Source organism: Podarcis muralis, chromosome 6 (genome assembly GCF_964188315.1).
Source record: "Podarcis muralis chromosome 6, rPodMur119.hap1.1, whole genome shotgun sequence".
Classification (NCBI taxonomy): domain Eukaryota; kingdom Metazoa; phylum Chordata; class Lepidosauria; order Squamata; family Lacertidae; genus Podarcis; species Podarcis muralis.
This window is the reverse complement of record NC_135660.1, coordinates 61837405-61862498: the sequence shown is the minus strand read 5'-3', so window position 1 is coordinate 61862498 and position 25094 is coordinate 61837405. Positions and strand designations below refer to the sequence as shown.

The 25094-nt window shown below is 44.3% G+C and overlaps 1 protein-coding gene across 2 annotated transcripts; it reads right to left on the bottom strand.

Annotated features, from left to right (window-relative positions):
* Nucleotides 1–19658: 19658 nt before the first annotated feature.
* LOC114596715 (uncharacterized) lies at nt 19659–25094 on the bottom strand. Of its 2 annotated transcripts, XR_013393231.1 has the most exons (4): nt 24720–25094; nt 22968–23215; nt 20412–22569; nt 19659–20031 (listed from the first exon to the last, which is right to left on the bottom strand). XR_013393231.1 is itself a non-coding variant. In XM_028728461.2 (3 exons), the coding sequence occupies exons 1-3, from the start codon at nt 24988–24990 to the stop codon at nt 22246–22248; spliced, it is 843 nt and encodes a 280-aa protein (XP_028584294.2). In that variant the 5' UTR covers nt 24991–25094; the 3' UTR covers nt 19659–22245. The 2 variants fall into 2 exon arrangements, 1 of the variants encoding a protein (XP_028584294.2); XM_028728461.2 differs by having other exon boundaries at nt 19659–22569.

Genomic DNA, 25094 nt, shown 5'->3' with positions numbered 1-25094 from the left:
TCGCGGCCGGCCGATCTACAGCGCCCCCTCCCGGCAATGCAGAGTGGGTGTGTCTTATCTTAGTATCAATATACTACGCCCTGTCCCAAGGGTGTTTCGTTTCTGCTGTTATCTGGTGGTCGTCTTCTTATTTTAGATGGGGAAGGAGATAAAAGATTTAAACGGAGAAGGAAACTCCCCCACCCCCACCCAGTGATTGCTAATTCTGCGTAACTGCCTTTTAGAGATGTCCCCCCAAAATGGTTTCGTAAAATCTGGAAACATAAGATCAAGAAATGCGAAACTGGCATATTGCCTCCAGGGCTATATCAAAAATACAGTGGTACCTCGGGTTACATACGCTTCAGGTTATAGACTCCGCTAACCCAGAAATAGTACCTCGGGTTAAGAACATTGCTTCAGGATGAGAACAGAAATCGTGCTCCAGCGGCGCAGCAGCAGCAGGAGGCCCCATTAGCTAAAGTGGTGCTTTGGGTTAAGAACACTTTCAGGTTAAGAACGGACCTCCGGAACAAATAAAGTACTTAACCCGAGGTACCACTGTATATAGATTGGTGGACGCCCAACCCTGGCGGGCCTATTTAGTGCCATAAATAGTACCAGGGAAATTGGAAAATGGGCAGCATTTCCCCCATTTTTAAGAAGGCAAACAGGAACTACTGCTCCTAGTGGTGCAGCAATAAAGCTGCTAGCACATTTGCAAAGTTAAGCAGGGACCAGTATGGTTTCAAGCTAGATTGAGGGTGGTGTGTTAAGGTTCCTGCATTGCAAGGGGGTTGGACTAGATGCCCCTTCCTGCTGATTTATTGTCCAAGGTTGTTCCAAGGGATCAACACTGTACCTATGTACAGAAATCGGGTTTGTACTGAGATTGTACGAACACGCTGCCCAGTGGTGTTCACAGAAAGGGGGAGGATGTTAGTTTCTGTTTCTCACTGAGCAGCTGCTTGCAGTCACAGGACTGTTTACATCCCACAGTCCAGATACTGTTGGATTCTCACGGGAAAGGGAGATGGGATGTGACGTTACTGGTTCTGTTCGTTTCCTTTGTTCAGTTGCTCTCTGCTTCTCACAGAGAGAAGATGTATTTTTCTTTGCTCTGTGTATAGCTTAGTAATAAAGTATAGCAATGTAGCACCATACCTGCCTCATCCTTCCGTTGTGGACTTTGCTGTTTTAATGCTCTGCTGGGCTCAAAGGAAGATGAGTCATATCAGCTCGGACGACCGGAGCTGAAATTTCAATAAGAAACTGGGAGAAATTATCAAGTTTTGACATTGACCACAGACTCTTGCTGTTGATTAGAGGACTATATGTTGTTGTTTAGTTGTTTAGTCATGTCCGACTCTTTGTGACCCCATGGACCAGAGCACACCAGGCACTCCTGTCTTCCACTGCCTCCTGCGGTTTGGTCAAACTCATGCTGGTAGCTTCGAGAACACTATCCAACCATCTCGTCCTCTGTCGTCCCCTTCTCCTTGTGCCCTCCATCTTTCCCAACATCAGGGTCTTTTCCAGGGAGTCTTCTCTTCTCATGAGGTGGCCAAAGTATTGGAGCCTCAGCTTCACGATCTGTCCTTCCAGTGAGCACTCAGGGCTGATTTCCTTAAGAATGGATAGGTTTGATCTTCTTGCAGTCCATGGGACTCTCAAGAGTCTCCTCCAGCACCAGAATTCAAAAGCATCAATTCTTCGGCGATCAGCCTTCTTTATGGTCCAGCTTTCACTTCCATACATCACTACTGGGAAAACCATAGCTTTTACTATACGGACCTTTGTTGGCAAGGTGATGTCTCTACTTTTTAAGATGCTGTCTAGGTTTGTCATTGCTTTTCTCCCAAGAAGCAGGTGTCTAATTTCGTGGCTACTGTCACCATCTGCAGTGATCATGGAGCCCAAGAAAGTAAAATCTCTCACTGCCTCCATTTCTTCCCCTTCTATTTGCCAGGAGGTGATGGGACCAGTGGCCATGATCTTCGTTTTTTGATGTTGAGCTTCAGACCATATTTTGCACTCTCCTCTTTCACCCTCAATAAAAGGTTCTTTAATTCCTCCTCACTTTCTGCCATCAAGGTTGTATCATCTGCATATCTGAGGTTGTTGGTATTTCTTCCAGCAAATTTTATTCCGGCTAGGGATTCATCCAGCCCAGCCTTTCACATGATGAATTCTGCATATAAGTTAAATAAGCTGGGAGACAATATACAATATACAATATATTTAGAGGCTTCAGAATGAGGGTTAGAGCTGGTCTAAATGGAAGTGTGACTGAAGCCTCTAAAACTTCAAGAGGAGTGAAACAAGAGTGTTCTCTTCCACCCTTTTTAACATTTATATTAAGGACTTGGTACCCCAACTGGCTTCATCAAGTTATCCTCCAATAATAATAATAATAATAATAATAATAATAATAATAATAATAATAATTTATTACTTATATCCCACCCATCTGGCTGGGTTTCCAAACCACTCAGGGCAGCTGCCAACAGATTAAAAACAGAATAAAACACCACACATTAAAGACTTCCCTAAACAGGGCTGCCTTCAGATGTCTTCTAAAAGTCAGATAGTTGGTTTTTTTCCTTGACATCTAATGGGAGGGCATTCCACAGGGCGTGTGCCACCACCAAGAAGGCCCTCTATCTGGTCCCCTGTAACTTTGCTTCTCGCAGTGAGGGAACTGCCAGGAGGCCCTTGGAAGTAGACCTCAGTGTCTGGGCAGAACGATGGGGGTGGATACGCTCCTTCAGGTATACTGGGCCGAAGGCTATTTATTTTGATGTATGCAAATCATAAATACTTACTTTGTAAGTAAAAGTAGGACATTTCCTCTTGTTAAAAAAAAAAAGGAAGCAAAAAACCCTATTCTTCCTGGTGGAAATCCTTTGTTCTGATATAAACTATGTTTCTTGATTCTAACACTGAGAAGCTAGGATGGTCTAGTCACTAGTGGCATGGGCATAGCCAGGATTTTTGTTAGGGGGCAGGACTTTTGTTGGTGGGGGCAGAACTGACATGATTGGTCAGTTAAGTATTTCTATTGTTTTACTTGATCTGGGGGGGTCAGCTGCTTGACCCATGTCTAGTGGTTAGAATACAGGATACAGGATACAGGAATGGGGAACCTGTGGTCCTGCAGATGTTGTCAGACTCCAATTTGTCTGTTTTACTATATGCTGATGACCTTGTTCTGCTCTCCCTCAACAAAATTGGACTCAGAAGGATGCTGATCAAATCTGGCCAACTGTGCAAAAAAGAACATCTAAAAGTTAACTATGTGAAAATTAAGGAGGTCATATTTGGTAAGAGGGTTACTAAATCCAAGTAGACATTAGGTGGTCATACTCTTGAGCAAGTACATAGGTGTAAATACCTAGGATTATTTACGGATGAAAAGCTTTCATGGAAACCCCACCTGGATGCAACCAAGTTATTATCTGCCCGCTCTACTGGACAGTTTTTCTGTTTGAAGAGGGGCCAGTTAATCAACCCAGCCATCAAGATCTATGTGTCAAAGATCATTGCACAAATGCTTTACAGGGCTGAACTCTGGGGAAGTGGTATCAAATCTGAACTAGAAGTCCAACAAAACAAATTCATGAGGCAGATATTGGGGCTTCCACTGGGGACCTCAGAGCTGAGTTGGCTCTCCTCTTGATAACAGCCAGAATCGAACTACCCTACCTCAGATACTGGTGCAGGCTGAATGCCTCTGAGGGGGACCATATTCCTGCTGAGCTCTGCTGTTTAGAGCAACTAAGGACAGGTGGCTGGGCACAAAGGTGTCACAATAAGCTTAGGGTTTACAATCTCCAAATGGAGACATATTTGGCCTTAAAAATTGTGTCTTTGACCAGGATTCCAATCGAGATAGAGCATTCATTATAGCTGCCCATTACTCTACTTGGTACTCCCAAATTAAGATCAACCATTCAAGGCCCCACAACCTTGAGAAACCAACTTTCCTGCAATTGCATTTGTTGGACTAAGATTCCAACAGACGCAATCCGCATACTTAGAGGGGAGACACCTGGGAATCCTCCATAGGGAACAAATGCATTTATGGATGCAATCAGGTAGAAGATATCATGCAGTACTTGCTGACTTGCCCCCTATGTACAATGCCCAGAGGAGGGGAAAATGTCATCTACTCTTAACCTTTTCTCAGGCCAATCCCCCCAGGAGGTGACAGTCAAACTCTTAGCTGATAAAGATCTACAGATTACACACCTGGTAGCCAAATTTGCTCTGGCAGCTAAGAAGCTCCCTTCCGCTTTTGTTAATGCTCTCTAATTAATTTTATAGGGCATGCCACGCAATTTCAGAGGAAAGCCTTGCCTTGCCCTCTGCTGTACATTGTAAAGGCCTTTGGCTATGTACAATAAATTGATTGATTGGCTCCAACTCCCAAGAGTCCCAGCCAACATGACCAATGATCAGGAATGATGGGAGTTGTAGTCCAGCAGCATCTGGAGAGCCACAGGTTCCTCATTCCTTTTCTAGAACTAAGGAGTAAAAGGTAAAGGTAAAAGGACCCCTGACCATTAGGTCCAGTTGTGACCGACTCTGGGATTGCGGCGCTCATCTCGCTTTATTGGCCGAGGGAGCCGGCGTACAGCTTCCGGGTCATGTGGCCAGCATGACATGTTCTGGCGAACCAGAACAGTGCACAGAAATCCCGTTTACCTTCCTGCCGGAGAGGTACCTATTTATCTACTTGCACTTTGACGTGCTTTTGAACTGCTAGGTTGGCAGGAGCAGGGACCGAGCAATGGGAGCTCACCCCGTCGCAGGGATTCGAACTGCCTACCTTCTGATTGGCAAGTCCTAGGCTCTGTGGTTTTAACCCACAGCACCACCCTGGGTTCAAATCCTCACTCAGCCGCAAAACTCACTGAACAATCTTGGGTCAGCTAATGTCTCTTAGCTCAATGTACCTCATGGAGTTGTTGTGAGGTCCATGAAGTAGAAGGAGATATGCATACCACATGATGTGCGATAAATAAATGAGTGGGCAACACTATTACTGTATCAAGCAAACATTTCTAAAATCATTTTTAATCTTGGACAAAAATAATTATACCTTCACAGAGAGCAGCAGTGCTCTGTTTCTGTTTAGTTGTAAATTAAAATGCTCTAGTGGTTTCAGGGATGGACTCTGGTAATATGGCACCCTGAACAAGGATAGCATTTTGTGCAACATCCCCATGTTTATTTTCACGATCATTCATTTTGGTACAGATTACCATTACAGTGGGTTACATATGCTTCATGTTACATACGCTTCAGGTTACAGACTCTGCTAACCCAGAAATAGTACCTCCGGTTAAGAACTTTGCTTCAGGATGAGAACAGAAATCGTGCTCTGGTGGCACGGCAGCAGCTGGAGGCCCCATTAGCTAAAGTGGTGCTTCAGGTTAAGAACAGTTTTAGGTTAAGAACGGACCTCCGGAACGAATTAAGTACTTAACCCAAGGTACCACTGTATTATTATTATTATTATTATTAATGATGTGCCCCTTCCACTCGGCACTTGTGCTGGGAAACTGCCTGCAACACCCTAAAGCCAGCAATGCTCATTTGAATAAATAGATTCTGCTAATAGATTCAAAATAGTAAAGTTAATCATGGCTTTCTAAATAGCAGCAATATTCAATTTAGTTGTAAATTAACATGTTCTAGTGGTTTCAGTAAACAGGTAGTATTCATCATTGTTCTGAAGTACTACATATCAAAGGAGAACTTGATTTAAATCAGCCTGCCAGTACCCTGAAGCCAGATCCTTAGAAATCTCCTTATTCACTTGAGTGTGATTATTCGGAAGCAATTGAACCCAAGATTGTAGCCTCCGTTTGTCACCCTTTGAACTTGATGCATTCAATGTTGAATTGCAATTCACCACTGCAAATTTATTTCCCATGTGGATTGGCCTACTGTATTTCTGGGTAAAAGGAAGATAGCACTATCTGAACATAAATCTAAAGGGAGGGTCTGAAAAGAATAATCCAGGAAGATTAGTTTCCAAATGTATAAAGCGCCATACAAATTTAACAAAACAAGTTTTCTACCCCCAGGGCCAACTTGAGGAGCTGAAGATTACTAAGGCTTATCAGTCACAAAATGGTGTTGCAAGGTCAGAACCGGTCACAAAATGGCAGCAAGTAGACACAGAGATTGTAATAAGCAGCTGGCAATTTCCGACATCATTTCCTGCCGCTATTTAATCCCTCTTTGGAAATTGCTACATGCTTTGCCAGAGCCATTTTGATGTGACATGCAGTATAGTTTATTCTAATATGTAGTTAGACACATTTTGTGCACTTACTTCAGCATATGGGATTTAAAAAGGAGATGGGCTGTTTCTTAAAAAGAACCAGATGATGGAAGGATACAATGAAATAGAAAATGATGGATAGGCCTGCTAGGAGTCTGTCTAGAAAACCTGTCTCCACCTGCTACAAAAGTGACTTTTCTTTGCTCAGCCCTTCAGTAGAATTAAGTTGCAGTAATACAGTTTCTTTCAGCAGGCAGATTGGGAAATCAAAGGATGGGCCCCCAATTCTCCTCTGAGGCCATTGGCTCCAAAAGTCTCCAACCCTTCTGTCTTCTCTCAATTAAAACAGCCATTGCAGCACAGAACCGGTTTCTCCCTAGAATTCTTGGATCATTCATTCCTGTTTTCTGTTTACTTGACCCATTCTGGATAGTCAAACCCAGAAGAACATTCATATCACATAGACAGCTGGAAGTTTTGTTTCAACACAGGAGGAGGCAACATCCCAAAGAGACTCCCAGACTGAAACAAGGCCCAACAGACTGCAAGAGGCAGAAGGCCAAGAGGCAGAAGGCCTCCAGACCATCTGAATGGCTATCAGACCTGTTGATATTATAAGGTTGTGTCCAGCACCATATTTCAGACATTGTTGTGAATAATGCATGAGTTCCACACTACAGACCACAACTATAGTGTTTTAAAACTGCCATTTCATAAAGAGTTTCCATTAACCTCTTGCATACCATAGTATTACATTTAAGCAGAACCTTCAACAAAGAAGGGGTGGGAAACATTTTTTTTTTTTGGTCAAAGGTTGCAGGATCCCAAAGCTGCTGGAGGGTCAGTACTGAGTAGGACCTCACAATGCCACACAGACTTAACACAATGAAACCTACACCAAGCAGAAGAATTCAAATGATGTCAAGAAACAGCTGATCTGAAAGACCTGCCTTAAAGGTAATTGGTAAAGGACCCCTGAAAGTTAAGTCCAGTCGCAGACGAGTTTGGGGTTGCGGCACTCATCTCGCTTTACAGGCCGAGGGAGCCGGCATTTGTCCGCAGACAGTTTTTCCGGGTCATGTGGCCAGCACGACTAAGCCGCTTCTGGTGCAACAGAACACCGAAACCAGAGCAGCGCACGGAAACGCTGTTTACCTTCCCGCTGGAGCGTTACCTTTTATGTACTTTCACTTTTTTGGCATGCTTTCAAACTGCTAGGTTGGCAGGAGCTGGGACAAAGCAAAGGGAGCTCATTCTGTCATGGGGATTCAAACTGCCAACCTTCTGATTGGCAAGCCCAGGAGGCTCAGTGGTTTAGACCACAGCACCACCCACATCCCTTACAGTTATCCAAAGCCTCAAACTTAAAACTTAAAAATGTGATTGCATCCCAAATACTGAATGCATGCAGTTGCTAAATGCATGGGACACTTTTTGCATATTTGCAAGCAGCACAACCTTACCTCTTTATTCTGTCCCCCATGCTTTGCAACATCTATATGAATGTATGGAGCTGCCAGGAAGTTTCAACCAATGTTGTCATCAGTATGTGGATTTTGCCTAACTACCCAACTCTATCTCTCCATTCCATCACAATTCTCAGACTAGTTGCTAGACTAGTGCCTACAGGCACTGATGGGCTAGATTAAAACTCTTCGTTGCTGGTGATGGGTGGCTCCCAAATCCAGACGTTTTGGTGAGAACCTGTTCTGGATAGGGATAGACCTGAACCGATCTGTACTAGAGCCATCATTGCCATTTGAGGTCTAGGAAGCCCCAGTGGTAATGAATGTAAACCACTCTTCGTAAACCACTTTGATGGTTTGTTGTTGTTTTTTTTCCAATCAAGCGAAGTATAAGTTTTATGAAAATAGGAAAATAAATGCATTTTCCCACCCCTCCTGGTCTTGGATAGCCTAGCAGCAGTTATACATGCTGTGGAAGCCTCATCTTTAGTCTATTGTCATGCGCTGTACATGAGGCTGCCCTTGAAGATGGTCCAGAATGCAGCTGCAAGGTTGCTGAGTGATGCAGCAAAATGTGATAATAGAGTTGTGGAGTTGAGTGGGACCCCGAGGATCATCTAGTCCAACCCCTTGCAATGCAGGAATCTCAACTAGATCATCTATGACAGATGGCCTTCCAATCTCTGCTTAAAAACCTCCAAGGAAGGAGAGTCTATCACCTTCCAAGAGAGTTTGTTCCACTGTCAAACAGCTCTTACCATCAGAAAGTTCTTCCTGATGTTCAGTCGGAATCTCCTTTCTTGAAAATTGAATTCATTGGTTCTGGTCCTACTCTCTGGTGCAGGAGAAAACAAGCTTGTTCCATCTTCCATGTCACAGCTCTTTAGATATTTGAAGGCAGCTGTCATACTACACCTGTTTCCCACCAGACACAATATAAAGTGTCAATTTTGGTCCATAAAAGTTTATACAGTTGATACACAAATGCTTGAAGTTCTGCAGAGGAGACTGCCTTTCAACAGCTGTGGCTCTGTGGGTGGTTCAGGGCCTTCTGTCCTGACACCACAGTTTCTAAGGGATGTAAATAAATATAGCAAGAATGAGAAAGTAGATAAAATCAATTAAAGTTAATCATGAAAACAGAAAATCCTTAAAATGGCTGCTGAAATAGAAGTCTTTGTCAGGTGCCTGAACTTCAACAGAGAAGGGGCCTGTCTGACTGCAGGGGGAGGATGTTCCACCGGATCACGCCGGATCACTTAGCATGCAGTTCTGCTGGATTCAGGCCATGATCTGAGCCACTAACAGAGAGTTTGGAACTCCCTTCCACTGGAGACTGTCTGTCTTGCACATTAACAGCTTTTATGTGTGTGTATTTTCCTTCAGGCTTTCGGAGACAACTGAGCTACGGTGCTGGTCTCTCTGCTACATTGGGTGTATGTTTCCTGATATTTCTTTGCAAGTGATCTTTGGTTTTACCATTTTAATATTGCTGTTTTGATTTCTTGCATTTTATCAAATATAAACCTTTGGGTTGAAATGTAAATTATTATTCCTGTTATCATCACTGTTATTGTTCTTCCAGAGGCGTTGGCATAAAGTGAGAAAATACTCCGTATGTAGTCTGTGCAAGCTTTCCATTATTACCAAGATATGTTTTCAAAGACTGCACACTTGACAGTGCAAAAGTAGTTCCTGGACTGAGCCCGGGATGCATTTGAGCTATTATGTCAACATTTCAGAGAGGGATGTCAAAAGATTTTCTGGAATGATAATGATCTCTACCATGCAAACACATTGTTAACCCACAAAGAGCTGTTACTCAACCAGGCAAAACACAGTTAACCCATTAAGGAGCCTCCATGAACAGAGGCAGTATAGCACCAAATACCAGCTGCTAGGGCTGCAAACAGAAACAACTAAAATCCCTTTGTGCTTGGTTGCTTCCAGAGGCATATGTCCCTAGCTGACGTCAGAAACAAAATGCTGAAAAAGGTGGGCTTTCGTTCTACCTAGCTACATAGGATCTAGTGCCTATAATCCCCCATTCATGTTCATTAGACCCCTCTTTCTTGCCAGATCACAGCAGAACATTTGGGTGATTTTGCCAGTCAATGTAGAGTCTTGTAGACAATGCTGATCTAGGTAGACCAATGGTCTGACTTGGTATATAAGGTAGCTTTCTGCGTTCCTAAGTATGGCCAGCAACCATTCAACAGGTAAAGATTACCTATACACAGCAACAACCAACAGGTAAGGCTTCCCAACACTGTTGTGACAGGAGACGGGCGCCTTCTTTTCCCTTTCCTTTTCCTGCAAGGTCACACCAGCTATTTGGAGAACTGCTGTTGTTCCATTCTAGGCAATACCTTCCAATCCACAGAGCATAGGGGGTTGTAAAAGAGCCCTGTAAGGGCCAGGCGCCAGGAGTCTGACATGATCCCCAGCTACTCAGGACTGGATTTGGCTGATCAAAGGAATCCAAAATAGGGCAGCTCCCACCTCATCCCCTCCAGACTGTCATTGTCCTCAGGCTTTGCATGGGAGACAATGCCCCCCCTCCCATGCTTCATTTAAGATCACACATCATTATCTGCCCAGAGGGACAGTTTCCCTTTTAAGTACCAACCATAAGCAATTGATGGCTGTTTGTAACACTCACCGCCTCCTTTGGAAATGCTAACAAGTTTATTTAGTCCGGCCTTTGATGTCCTTATCATTGCTATTAGATAGTCAATTAGGCTTCAATGAGATTAACTGGGTAAGAAAACCTTTTGTTTAAGGGACCCTTGCCCACTAACTTGTCCCTTGCCTCGCCTTTTCCCTACTTTGGGGCAAAGGAGATATTTGGCATTGGTAAAAGTGTTGCAACACACACAAAACAGGGTTTTGGGATAGCTTGACATACACTTTCTCTTTCTTCCCAAATGGAGTTACCTGCTCCTTTACCAATTAGAATCCCATTCCTTCCCATTTGCTTCTGATTTTGAAAAAAATAAGTCACAGTTTCATTGGCCATTGGTTTCAAGGGAGGACTCTCATTGTGATTATCTCAGTAAATCTCATTAGCTCCTTGCTTGAGACTGATGATCAAAAGGATGGGATTGTGAAATGCGCTGAACAGCATTGCTACAAAAAAAAAAGTAGAGGAGATTTGTAAGTCTCTCACTCGCACAATGCCCCCAACTTGGTGAAATGGCCTTTTCTAACATCTTTGTGAGCACTTAGCAAAAAGAGAGTTCCATTGAGAAGGAATGGAATCTGCATTAGTGCTGGTTGTATTCATGTTGATCACATCTGCATATATATATTTTTGACAGCTGGGTCTGCTATTGGTTGAGGGCTGAAACCTATTTTACGAAAAACAGCAGCGAAGGATTGTCCATGAGGACACTAATCTCACTTGGCCAACATCTTCTGACATCCATTCAGTCCAGGGGTTGATACTTGCTGCCTGTTTCTACCTCCTTCCTCTTGGTGTTGCCCATTATAGAATGCAGCAGGGAGGAAGAGGAAGACCAAACTGGAATGAGTTATCTCTGCTGTTCATTGGCTCTGGCTTTAACTCCCTTCCTTCTACCCTCTCAATGTATTTTTAATCTTGTTGGAAGCCGCCCAGAGTGGCTGGGGAAACCCAGCCAGATGTACGGGGTATAAATAAATTATTATTATTATTATTATTATTATTATTATTATTATTATTAGGCACCAGCCACTACTGAAAAAGGGGGTAGACCTTGGCTTCTGCCACCTCCCCTGCTCTAAAAATCCTGATTGATATCTTTTTTAAGATTACATGAGGGTTTTTCTACAATGCCCCTTTTATCAAATATACACCATACTTTATAAAGTCAAAATTATATATTTATTATACTATTTAATCTATACACATTACACAGTGCTATTATTTTTCTCTTAACACTCCCCCTCCCCCGTGCACCACTTTTAGAAGCCCACTTTTCCTTTCCCCAGTTTTGTCACAGATGTGTTGAAAACAGCTGGATGAAATCCAGACCTCCCCTCCTTGCAGCTGCTTCCAGTTCCAAACTGCCTTGAGTTAAGAAAATATTCCACAAAAAAACAAAGCTTGAGTGCCCCCCCCACCACCACCACCACCACGCCCAGCCTCCTTGGAAAGGGAAGGGTGTAGGTTATCCTAGTTTAACTGACAGTTAATTGTGCTTCAAAGGGAGAGATAATAGGCGGCAATTAGACCTAATGGCCTGGTAGGGTGAAATCTTTCTCCTTGAACTCACAGCCTGAAATGGTTTTGCCTGCCTGGTAGGGGGGCAGCAGGGGGCAGAGTGGTTTGCCGGAGGACACAGCTCCCTGCTGACTTTCCTAGCCCCATTGCAGAATGGTTGCTTGAGCAAGAAAAAGCCCAGATTGCCTTGCTGATTCAGTCATGTTTCCCTGGAGTGTATCTGTTAAGGAATAATAATAGTCAGTAGGGGTCTAAAGTTGCATGGCAAGGACCCAGATCCCAAGCTTCCCTGGAATAAAACACACGAGAACAAATGTATTGGGTTAATGGGATAAATGAGGCCACAACTTTATTGGTTACAGATGTGAGCAGTATTGGCTTTGGCAATTGGGTGAAGCAAGACTATAACCCAGGGGTCAGCAAACTTTTTCAGCAGGCGGCCGGCCACTGTTCCTCAAACCTTGTGGTGGGCCGGACTATATTTTTTGGGGGGAAATGAACGAATTCTTATGCCCCACAAATAACCCAGAGATGTATTTTAAGTAAAAGCATACATTCTACTCATGTAAAAACACCAGGCAGGCCCCACAAATAACCCAGAGATGCATTTTAAATAAAAAGGACACATTCTACTCATGTAAAAACATGCTGATTCCCGGACCATCTGCGGGTCGGATTTAGAAGGCGATTGGGCCAGATATGGCCCCCGGACCTTAGTTTGCCTACCCATGCTATAACCTGACTCCTGCACACCCTTTGAAGGGTTAACCACCGGAAGGGGGGGAGCCCTCTGATGTACATCAAATGAGCCCCCCCCCCCCGGTCACCGTTAGGGATGTGTCTTGGCCCTATCCCATGCCCGGGCTTCAGACAGGAACCACACCCCTGGTTCCCTTTAACGGGATACCCTTACCATGGAGGGGCAGGCGGAGGCAGCAACCTCCCCTCCCATAAAAGGCTTACCCAATGCCTAACCTCACAAAGTTGTGATGATTGCTAATAGGTAGGCGAAAAACAAGTGGCTAGAGCAAATTATGCCAAGTGGGAAAATTCCTACCCGGCCCCGACAACCAGGCGACCGAAATAAGTCATAGCAAGGTCGTAGTCAAACCACAAAAAAGAGGGTGGGTGGGCTGGGAGATCTGACTGGAAGCAGAAAAGGCAGCATCCCTGGCCACAGGAGAAGCCACCCCCCTATGCAAGCCCAATTGGTTGGGCTGAAGGAGACACAGCTGGGGTCCCTGCTGACATGGGCGGCTTACCTCCGCCCACTCCAGGGTCGCTATGGAGACCCGGCTCCCCCCCTCGCAAAGCAGCCCCTCCCTATGGGGAGCTGACTTCTGAAAAGGAGGCACCGACCTCTCAGGGAAGATCTCCTGGCCTGAGACCAGTGTCCTGAGTTACAGATTTGTGGCAATAGGCCGGTCCTTAGTTTCTCAGTGGCTGAGAAAGTGCACACTACATATGCTCAACTGTACTCCATGGGCTGTGTCCAGTTACATCGTACTCTGAGGACAAGCATTGCAGGGGGTTGGACTAGATGACCCTCGGGGTCCCTTCCAACTCTATAATTCTAAGTTAGCCAAGTCCATTGATCTCAGTGCACCTACTCTGAGTATGAGTCACAGGCAGGATATGTGTTTTACTTGGACCAGTCTCTCTTGAATGAGAGTGTCCAAGCATCCTGATCACACAGGACCCATAAGATCTCCTAAAGGTGACTGCAGTTCTATAAAAAGCAACTGGAGCTGCATTGGTCCATAAGATCCAAAATACACAGTTGGGCAATACTTTTACTAGGACCAACCAGCATGTCACAAAATAGCGGCAAGCTTTCTGAGTCCTGCAGAACTCTTCAGGACTTCATCAGGTGCTACGCAGAGCATGGGGTGGAGAGATAAGGAAAAAGACAAACATTATGATGCAATCCTATGCTATATTTGGCTTTGACTTTTTTGTAGCATCAGCTGAAGCCTTCCTAAGCTTAGAATTCTGGTTTTGATGTATCTGTGCCACCAGCTCTGCTCTTGTCTTAGCTGCTGCTCTTTGTAGTAGATGCTTTTATTGTCATCTATTTTATGGCTCTGGTTGTGTCATTGTATTTCATGTTATGTATCCCTCCCAGGTGTCTTTACGGATGAAGAGTGAGTTATACTCACTTTTTAAAAAATGAATGGATAAAATCCATCTGGAAATGTCCCTGCAGATTCCTTCATAGGACTATATCTGAGCAATGGAGCAACTGTTTGGATAGAAGTTTTGTTTACAAGAAATCCCTTCACAAATGAGATGCTGGTTGTTGTTCTACAGAGATGTGCCCCGAATGATAGCCTTAGGCGATACCTCCTTAACACAACACTAGATGCTGGTGAAGGTATTTTTAGGATTTGAATTCTCTTTGGACAACAGGTTTTCTGCAGTCTCTCATGATCAAAGGCTCAGTCTAAACATTACCCCAATCAGCAATCAGTGACCACACTAAAGATATTTGATAATGTATTGTACTCTATGCTTAACAATGGGGAGATGCTTGAAATTTATTACAGTTTTCCAGAAAGTAGCACAATGAGATTGATTAAGAAGATTGCAACTGGAATATTTTCCTCATACTTTAACACTTTTTTTTCTCAACAGAAAAAGAAAAGAAAAATAACTTTGTGATATATATGGATGGTAGTGCATACTGCCCATTATGGCACTATACAGAATTATCATACTAAAAACACATTTACTTAGGAGTGAGCCCTATGGAACATAGTTAAACTTGCTTATGTTCATAAACATTATGTTTCAGTGTCATTAAGAAAGGCAAATTTTTCAACCAATTATCTTTCAAAATGGTTTGTTTTGTATTTCCTGCCATTAAAATGGTAATTGCCATTGTGGTCCTAGAGATTAAGACATATAACAGAAAAAGTAGCCTATTTTATTTCACTAACGTTAGTTGATATAGAACCATCTACAGGTGAAACGCTATGTGTCACACAGAAGTCTTTATCACACATAATTATCTGAGAGTTAAACTATCATTCTGTTCTGCCTGGTGAAGTCTTCCGTGTAACCAGAAAGCTTACAATAAGACTCCTATTGTAGCAGAAGTTGGTCCCTAAAAGACTGTGACTCTGCTCCAACTCCAAATGATCACATTGTGCATGACTGAATTGGGGCCATGCATTCTCATCTACATCAACTCACTATTGGGGCCTGTATATAACTGGTTTTGAATGCAGATCTCCTTTGACAGCACAGAGGAAATGTGTTTGTTGCTTTATGCTCCTGAAGTTAGGTAAATGCTTGACCTTCTCTGGCACCCATAAAGGCACCTCTTGTTTGCTACAACATAAGTTACTCAGCTTATCATCATCTATCTGATTTTTCCTCTCCACTTCCTTTTTGTTTCATCTTCTCTGATGTTACTTTATCTCACCTCCCTTCCATTTTCATCCACTTGTCTTCCACAGAATGTCACAAGTTCCTTGTTTGTTTAAGACCACGTGTCATCGGTCCTTAAGAGGCAACACAGCTGGATACAGCGCCTTCTGAGAGAGAGGGGCACTTTTTGGCATGTCACATCCTAACTCGAATGGCAGAAGAAAAATAAGCCTGAAATCCACCAATTCCAAAATGTATTGATGGGGTCCAGAAGGTACCATTTGTGCATGCATGGCCAATTCTCCATTCCCCTCAGTTAAGTTTATGATTTCCAAATCATGGCTGTAGAGAACTTGTCAGTGGATCTCATGAGCCTTGTGGTAAAGAATTGGTTCACCATACCAACCTCAAGGAGGTCAATTGTTGAGGCCAATGTGGTGAAGAATGGCTGCCTCAACAAGCAGACCTTGAAACTAGAACAGCTTGCTTGGTGCCTAAGAAAACAATTGGCATCCATCAACAAAAGTGACACACTGCTGTTTCCCCATCTTTATTTTCTATGCCAAACAATTACAAAGATGATGAAAACTCTCTTAGTTAAACTAGGAAAATGTTGGGAGATATGAATAGGATCCTTCTTAGATCATAGCAGTTCTCCATTGATTCTGGATGTACTCCTTTCTGGGCGCATTCTGCCGATGCATAGCTGTTCCCAAATTAATAATATATTTGGTTTTCTAAAAATAACAAGGCAGCAGTCTACACTGTTACCTATTCCTAGGACTTCATCAGCAGTTTTCTCTGCTCCTCCCATTCATTCTGCTTTTCTCCATTGCTTTCTGAATGAGAGCTAAGTGGGCTGTAAATTCTCTCCTTATTAACATCCTTTCTTAATGACTGTAGTTCAGCAAGTAAGATCTGGAGATATGCCCTGGGGTGAAACAGACAAGCATCATCTCCTGCTTTGAAGGCCACCTGAGAACTAGATAGCCCTATAACTCTGCAGGGCTTTTAATTCAATGAGTTAGCATTCCAAGTCTAGCCCTGGTGTATTTTGGAGTACAAGCACCCAGTCTGGTTGTCCAAAACTAGGGATGGCTTAACAGCTGTTGGATGCAGAATGGATTAACCAGTTCATGGAGCTCAGGCTCTATATCTCCCTCTCATCTCTCCCGGCCTCCTACATACACCATTTATTATTGTAATTATTTGTATGTTTTAAACAGATTTTCTATATGTATATAGTTTTAAGTCTATTAATGTTTAGTTGTTTTTAATTATGGTTATTTCCCCCATGTTTTTAGTGATTCTTGTTTTTATCTGTAAGCTTGCCTTGAGTCCCATCAGGGAAAAAGGGAGGCTATAAATATATAACAATATTCCCCCCCCCAAAAAAAAGTAAATGTGGTGTCATGGGATCCAATTCAGATTAGGATCACAGCCCTGGGGGTGGAGATGGGTAAACTATTACCTCCATGTACCCATTCCTGGTCTGAATCACTCTGCCAGAGCAGCAGCTGGCTTTGCAGAACAACACCTGCCACTCCCACCAGCTCTTGGCGGGAGATTTGGGCCAGGAAACTGGTGCAAAAGGAAGGAGTTTAAGTCCTTCCTTTTGTTATGACCCTGATCCAAACTGAGATTTTCCCATGGCTGCATTTATCCTTCCCCCGCCAAAAAGGGGGTGGGGGTGGGAAAACAGTTCTCCCAGGTAATTGTACTCTCTGTCTCTGTGTTGCTGTTGTTTCAATATCTTGGCCTGGAAGGGCCAGTTTCTTTGAACATACAGCACAGCAGCAAGAAACTTTGATTAGACTAAGGCCAGTATGGACAGAGTGCAAGATCTGGACCAGCAAGACCCCGTTCATATCCCTACACAGTTGTGAAACTCACAGGAATGCCTTGAAGTAAGTCGTCCTCTCTCACAGTCTGCCCTACCTTACAGGTTTGTTGTGAAGTGAATGTATACTTCCGTGAACTGATCGAACACAAATGCATGCTACCTAAAACTCATGTGTTAGTTGCTAGTTAGTTACACTTAGGTCTGTTGCCATATGGTAGCCAGACTTTATTTGTCTTGAATATAAAAAGGTAAAGGTACCCCTGCCCGTACGGGCCAGTCGTGTCCGACTCTAGGGTTGTGCGCTCATCTCACTTAAGAGGCCGGGAGCCAACACTGTCCAGAGACACTTCTGGGTCACGTGGCCAGTGTGACGAAGCTGCTCTGGCGAGCCAGCACCAGCACAGCACACGGAAACGCCGTTTACCTTCCCGCTATGAAGCGGTTCCTATTTATCTACTTGCACTTAGGGGTGCATTCGAACTGCTAGGTGGGCAGGAGCTGGGACCGAAAGACAGGAGCTCACCCCACCGCGGGGATTCGAACCGCCGACCATGCAATCGGCAAGTCCTAGGCACTGAGGTTTTACCCACAGCACCACCCGCGTCCATCTTGAATATAAGTATTCCAAATAAACCATCACAGAATGCCATAGAGGTCTAAAACACATCAGATTCTGCCTGTGTGTAAACTCATCCTTCTTGGAAAGCCTGTAAAAATAAACAAGCTCTTAGTATAAAAAGTGTACAATGTAACTTCAGCGGGCTGTGTGTTGCACAATTTCCAATACTTCGCATCTCAACCTTTTCACATTGATGCACAATTTGATGTGTACAACGCCAGGAAGGATACCTCCACAGGTATTTGCTAAGTCCATCACCATTTTACAGCCCCATAGGGAATTAGAAAGCAAAGCTACTCTGACTGTTTTCTGAATCACAAAACATCAGTGGGAATAGAGCTGGTTAGAATTTTTTTGTTCAGAAAACTTTTGATTTTTTTATACTCTCCCAGGCTAAATCTCCTTTTTTGTCTGATAAAGTCACATGTCAGGGTTCCCTTGGAGGCATCTTAATCTTTCATCACATTGAAGAGAGAAGAATTATAACACCAGAAACTCTCTCCCCCCCCTTTTGCTCTCTCTGCAACTGATTCACATAAGGATGAGTAAGGCTAGAGACAAGATGCAGTATGAAATGGTACCTTCCACCACCCTGACAATCTGCTATTAGCTTCCAGATGTTCCCATCAGTTATATGTTCATTGTTGCTGAAGGATATGGTAGGATTCCATCTATTTCTGCTCTAATCCAGGTCCCAACAGGGAAGGAGAATAAATGAACAAGGGCAACTGAACTGAGTTACATGAATGAACCACGCACTATATGCCACCTGTTTTTCCACATGATGAGTCCATACATCATGCTGATCAAATGTCTGGTGCTGGGTAAGGACTAGAATATCACTAGATGCTCACAAGTGGTCCTTTGCAAGGGAAGAGCTACAGCCTGCTGCTTAAAGTAGCAGACAGGCAGTGGCATTTAAGTGCTCATTGGAGCTGGTGGAAAGTCGAGAGGTCAACAGTGGATGGAGCCAATGCCAGACAGAGCCAACTCATTCTAGTTTTGCCTGCTGACTCCCTATCTTATTGGGCTCCAACTCCCATCAACCCCAGCTAGTCTGGATTAAGGCTGAGATTAGAGTTTAAGGGTCCCAATCTTAAACACACAATCAACAGCTGAATTAAGATATGTGAAGTCGTTTCAGCATGAGGATTTGGGATTAGGGATGGGCTCTGATCTCAGATACCTTGCCTTTTATTCAAAGCAAAGAGCCAGATCTTGCAGAATCCCAGTGAAGCAAATGAAATTACCCATTTTGATGCATAATGCTTGGCTCAAGTTTTACCATGCCACACACCTAATCAGTGTGTGACATGCAATTACACGTCTGTATGCTGTTTAAGGAACAAAGTAGAAAAAGTGGTACTTCACCGATTGCATTCTCAAGTTAACCCATTAAATATGAATAGGTCATTCAAGCCAGACACATTGAAATGTCATGTGTTGAGATGAAATCCATAGGCTTGTAAATTAAATTGAAGGGTTGTATCCAATGCTAGTCATACTCAGAGCAGACCTATTGAAATTAATGGGCATGACTAACATAGGTCCATTAACATCAATGGTTCTACTCTTGAGTATAACTTAGCTGGATATATATGAAAGTTTGAAAATGTGTATTTTTATGGAAGCACACCCAGCTGGAAGTGGAGGGAGTATCAGCTCTGCATTGCTACTTCATGATGACATGGACCTCAACTTGATGCAGATCTGGGTTCAATTATTTCTCTGGGAATCCAGTGCATGTCAAGAGCCTAGCTAAAAGACACACACACACACACACACACACACACACACAGTTGGAGCTTGATCCTGCTAACAACTACCTAAATGAATCCATTTAAAAAAAAAAAAAAAGAGGGCTTGCAAAGTGAACCAAATGAAACTTCCAAAACTTTTTTTTTTATTGTGTGGGGAGCATATAAAAATATACACGTTGAAATGAAGTAGAAACATGAAATCTCCTCTTAATACTCATTAACAGATTAATAATTCACTTCTCAACATTTGCACAAATGCTGTAATATTAAATCAGAGCAGATCAAATCAAATACAATCACAGTTCAGATATCTGTGGACTATCCAAAAGATAGAAAATGATTAGATTTATTTTCTGTTGGGCCACTTTGTCTAAAGTGCTAACATTAGGAACATAGAAAGCTCTCTTATACAGACTATTGGTCCATCAAAGTCAGCATTTCCTACACTGACTGGCAGCAGCTCTCCAGGATTTCAGGACTTTTCCAGTCCTACCTGAAGTTAAAGGTAAAGGTAAAGGTACCCCTGCCCGTACGGGCCAGTCTTGACAGACTCTAGGGTTGTGCGCCCATCTCACTCTAGAGGCCGGGGGCCAGCGCTGTCCGGAGACACTTCCGGGTCACGTGGCCAGCGTGACAAGCTGCATCTGGCGAGCCAGCGCAGCACACGGAACGCCGTTTACCTTCCCGCTAGTAAGCGGTCCCTATTTATCTACTTGCACCCGGGGGTGCTTTCAAACTGCTAGGTTGGCAGGCGCTGGGACCGAGCAACGGGAGCGCACCCCGCCACGGGGATTCGAACCGCCGACCTTTCAATCGGCAAGCCCTAGGCGCTGAGGCTTTTACCCACAGCGCCACCCGCGTCCCATTTCCTACCTGAAGTTGCTAGGCACTAAATCCTGGACCTTCTGCATGCAAAGCATTTGCTCTACCACTGAGCTACAGTCCTATAACCTGAGAATAAACCCCATTGAACCTGAGGGAATTTGCTTCTGAGTAGACATGAACAGGCCTGCCCTGCAAATTACAAAGCAGCTCACTATAAACCCCTATTCTGTAATGTGGGGAATATTAATGATCTACCTTTCAGGGCTGTTGTAGTTACCTGAGTATAAAAGTAGTACAGTGGTACCTTGGGTACTTAATTCGTTCCGGAGGTCCGTTCTTAACCTGAAAGTGTTCTTAACCTGAAGCACCACTTTAGCTAATGGGGCCTCCCACTGCGCCATTGTCATGCAATTTCTGTTCTCATCCTGAAGCAAACTTCTTAACCCGGGGTACTATTTCTGGGTTAGCAGAGTCTGTAACCTGAAGCGTCTGTAACCCGAGGTACCACTGTATCATAAGGATTTTATAAAAATGCATGTGGCAAGTTCCCTCAGTCTTCATCTGCTATATGGGGAACAATAACCTGGACTGGGGACTCCTTTTCAGCCTTTCTGGAGGCCCCATGACCATGGGGAGCAGAGCCAGAGGAACACATAGGCAGAGGAACAAGTGAATGTTACCCTTGTACATTAGGCTAGTTTCTACACATACACACAGAGAAACCTCTTTCCTCCATCCAAGGAAGCAAAAAACATGATCAGAGTTCATAGACACATTCCAGCCAGGCAAAAACAGCAAAGGAATGTGCCAAACATGCCTGGGGAGAGGATGTGTGACTAGGGATGGGTTGAGGCCTGGGGGAAAGTCCCAAGTGCCAGAGAGGTCTGGAGGCACATTTTGCCCATGGATCTTGTTTACAGGATTGTTGTTAGCATTTCAACTAGGTAATGCATGTGAATATCTGAAAGCACTACACAAATGTTAAAATTATATAGCTGCTTTTGAAAAACGAAATGCACTGCTTGACTGTAATAAAACCTCTAAGTGGTTTACCCAACAAAATTAAAATTCTAGGTAAAGAATAAAGTGGTTCCAGGCTGTTAAGGGCTCTATATACTAATAGTATATATCTGATTAATTCTGCACATGCATACATCTTTACCAAAATTAATGGTTCCAGTTATTTTCTGTATTTGATATTGGAAAAAAAGTCCAATCCCCACCCAACCCCGGCTAAAAACATACCTATTAATGCAGAAAGCATTTTGAATTAGCTTATGGCTTACATCTTATCATAAAGAGCAATATATTGATAAAGTACAATATATTGCACTGCAAACACAGACAACTTTATCAGTGGGTTGTGAATGAACACCAGAATTTTATGGCACATCAATGTTCTCAGGGTCACCCTTACAAAGAAGTAAGTTAATCACAGTGTTTAACATCTCTCTGATGCTATTATTGCACAACTCTCCGAACAACACACTATCAAGCCCTAAATCAAGCATAAGCTGATCATGCTAAATCGATCACAGGAGATGGGCTCTTGTCTAATTTTATATCAGGCTTCTCCAGATGTTGCTGTTCTGCCCAATGACATGACCTAAATTTAAGGGGCAGCTTGAAGCTGGTCTGTGTCAAGCCCTCGTTTAAATGTCAAAACCCAGTAAGGTCTTGCTGAATGAATTAGCTTTTTTAAAAAAACCACATTGTAGTTATTTATTTTCACCCCACTTTCCCACTCACCCATTTATATCTCTGTGCAAAATATATTCAAAGCCTATGTATCCAGGGATCTCGGTAGCTATAAATATAGCTCTGGAAGAGCAGGCTTTAGTGCAAATCCTTCTGTGGGTCAGCAGCATCCCTGACGATTGACTCAGAGGGGCAGGAAGACAGTTCTAGGGTCCTGGCATCCTATAAAGTAGGGCATGGGCACTGGCCAGAGAGCACCAGGTTGCCCTCCAGAGTTGCTTCTGGGATCCAGAGTTGGAGCTGGCATTGGAGGGAAGGGGATGCCAGAAGGAACAGCTTCCCTCCCAGCGAAAGTATGCTGGTGTGGAGAGTAAACATAGGACACAGGCCCACTCTGAGGTCCAAAAGGGAGGGGGCTGTAAAATGGCACTGCATGAAAAGGTTCGGGTCTTATCTCCTGCAACTGACGCTTCAGTTTCATCCGTCGGTTCTGGAACCAAGTCTTGATCTGTGGACAGGAGAGAGAGAGAGAAGTGGATGAACTAATGGAGGAGCCCTTCATTGGTCAACAGAGCATTCTCCCTCACTCAACCACTTTTATGTTGAAATCATTCTGCTTCTTTAAAATTTCCCAAACCACCAAGTAATTTCCAGGTTGTCATTTTTTTTGGGTGGTGGTGGGTGGAGACCTTGAACCTCACACTGAAGGAAAGGCATGATATAAAATGCAGTAAGAATTGTTTAAAGTTAGCGAGAAGTCAGTCAAGGAAATTCTCTCATGCACACATCCACACCCACCTGCCTCCCCAAAAGTAGCTAGGTTATTTTATTGACTTTTACTCAGTATAATAGCCATTTTAGGGTCTCTCTCTGTTTGTCAGGAGTTGAGCCAGTCTGGTCACTTACCTGCACTTCGGAGAGTTGCATTTTACTGGCCAGTTTGCGTCTCTCTGCGGCGCCCAAGTACCTGTGACGCTTAAAGGAGTTCTCCAAGGTGCTGATCTGCTCCACGCTGAAAGCGGTGCGCAAGCGGCGGCTGTTGGTGCTTCTACTACCGCTGCCCTCTTCTGGGGTCTGGCCCTCCGAGAGGCTCCCTTCGCCGTCCGAACTGGCTTCCGTTGCACTCCACGCCCGCTTGGGAGCCTCAGACGCCTCTGGCAGAAAGAAGAGACAAAAGCCAGGGTCAGGGACACGCCCACCGTGGAAATCAACAGCGGGTAGGTTAGGATAAAGGAACACTTTTCCCACGTTGGGAGAAACTGATGTTTTATCTCCCCAAAATCCTAGGGCAGTAAGCTGGGCTCAGCTGTTTCCGGCTCATTCGTCCAGCCTACATGCATGTCTAATAAAAAAATAAAGAGCCCCATTGCACTGAAGAGAACTTACTCCCAATATAAGTATGCATCTAATTGCAGTTTTAGCGCCGTTCGTTCACAGCACCGCGAAAACACTTCCATTATCCTCTATTTTATTCTGCTCTATCAATCGCTCTCTTTGAAAACCCCGAACTATTTCACAATAAAAACATCAATAACAACACACACAAGCGACTTCTAGGCCAATGCAGAGAAGACCGGGGGTGGGGAGATCTCCACTTAAAAGACTTGTTAAAAGAGAAAGGACTTCAATAGATGCCGAAAAGATAATAAAAGAGGTGGCCGACTGGTGGCAGGCAGTTGCAAAGGATCTGAACCGCCACACCAACAGCTGCGATTCCTTTCCCCTGACCTGGGTAGTTTGTTGATAAGAGCATGAGACTTTTAATCTCAAGAGTCGTGGTTTCGAGCTCCACGTTGGGCCAAGTGACCCTCGTGGTCCCTCCTAAGTCAATGATTCTATGATTCCTACACCTGAGTTTGCCATTTGATGTAAGAGTTTCACCTGGGTGATTAAGTCTTATAGAGCTGGTTAGGACTTCCCGCACAGGATCGGGATATATTTCAGCCAGGTCTTCACCCGCAAAGTTGGCTTTTAGTTTGACAGATAGAGGTGGAAACACAGGCCAGTATTTCCAGGTGGAAAGAAGGGCTCGGATGGGTTTTCGGGAAAGCGGCTTGCGATCAGCTCGCAGCTCGGTCTTGCCAAAAGAATTGACGGGAAGCAAAGGACCTGATCAGTGGCCGGGAAACCGGAAAATAGTAAGTGGCCTATACTCTATTCCGTGCTCGATTGTTAGGAAAACCGAGCAAGTTTCTCGCTTCCCATTATTAATGTTGCCGCCTTTCCAACCTCCTAGGCTTTCGAACCAGCGTCCCCAGAAAACCCCTTCGCGCCCCGACGGGCAATATTCCCCACGTTGGAAGGTCCGGCTAGACTCTAGAGAGCACTAGGATTCGCCCTTCCCCAAAGTTGCATTATTCCGTCGAAAAAAAGCAACAGCAGGGGCACTTGCTTCCGAGGAATTGCGAGTTTAGAAACCCGGAGATCAATGTAAAAAACCTATAAAGATAATAAGAGCCGTGCTGGATCAGGCCAGCGGCCCAGCAAGTCCGGCGTCCTGGTCTTAACAGTAGCCAACCAGATGACCATGGGAAGCTCAATAGCGTTCTCCCTCCGTTTCCCAGCAGCTGGTATCAATCAGGACACAAATTGGAAGTTTAGTGAAGGCAAATTGATAGCTTCTCCTCCATGAATCGGAGCCTGCTAGAGAAGTAGTACCTGCTGACGTCGAGGAGGAATCCACTTTCTTCTGGAGCGAAGGGAGATGTTCAGAAGGCGGTTCGTGGCCCCTGGGATCGACTTTTTCCCCGACCGGCCTTCGTTCTCTCCCGGCAGACCGGCAGTTAGACGGAGGCTCGTTCTGCTGGGTCCGGATGCCGTCGGGGAAGGTCGAAGACGCGGTTGGGCTGGCTCCTTCCCTGCTCCGGGCGTGGTTGGTGGCTTGGCTGCTCTGGGACAGCCACTCCACGGAGAAGGGAGCCTTGGTCATGGCGCGCTTGCCGTCGGGGGTTAGACGAGCCCGGGTCCTGTGCGGGAGTGCTAGATGAGCCGAAGCCTTTGGACGCGCAGGCCGTGACGCGCATCTTCCCTTAT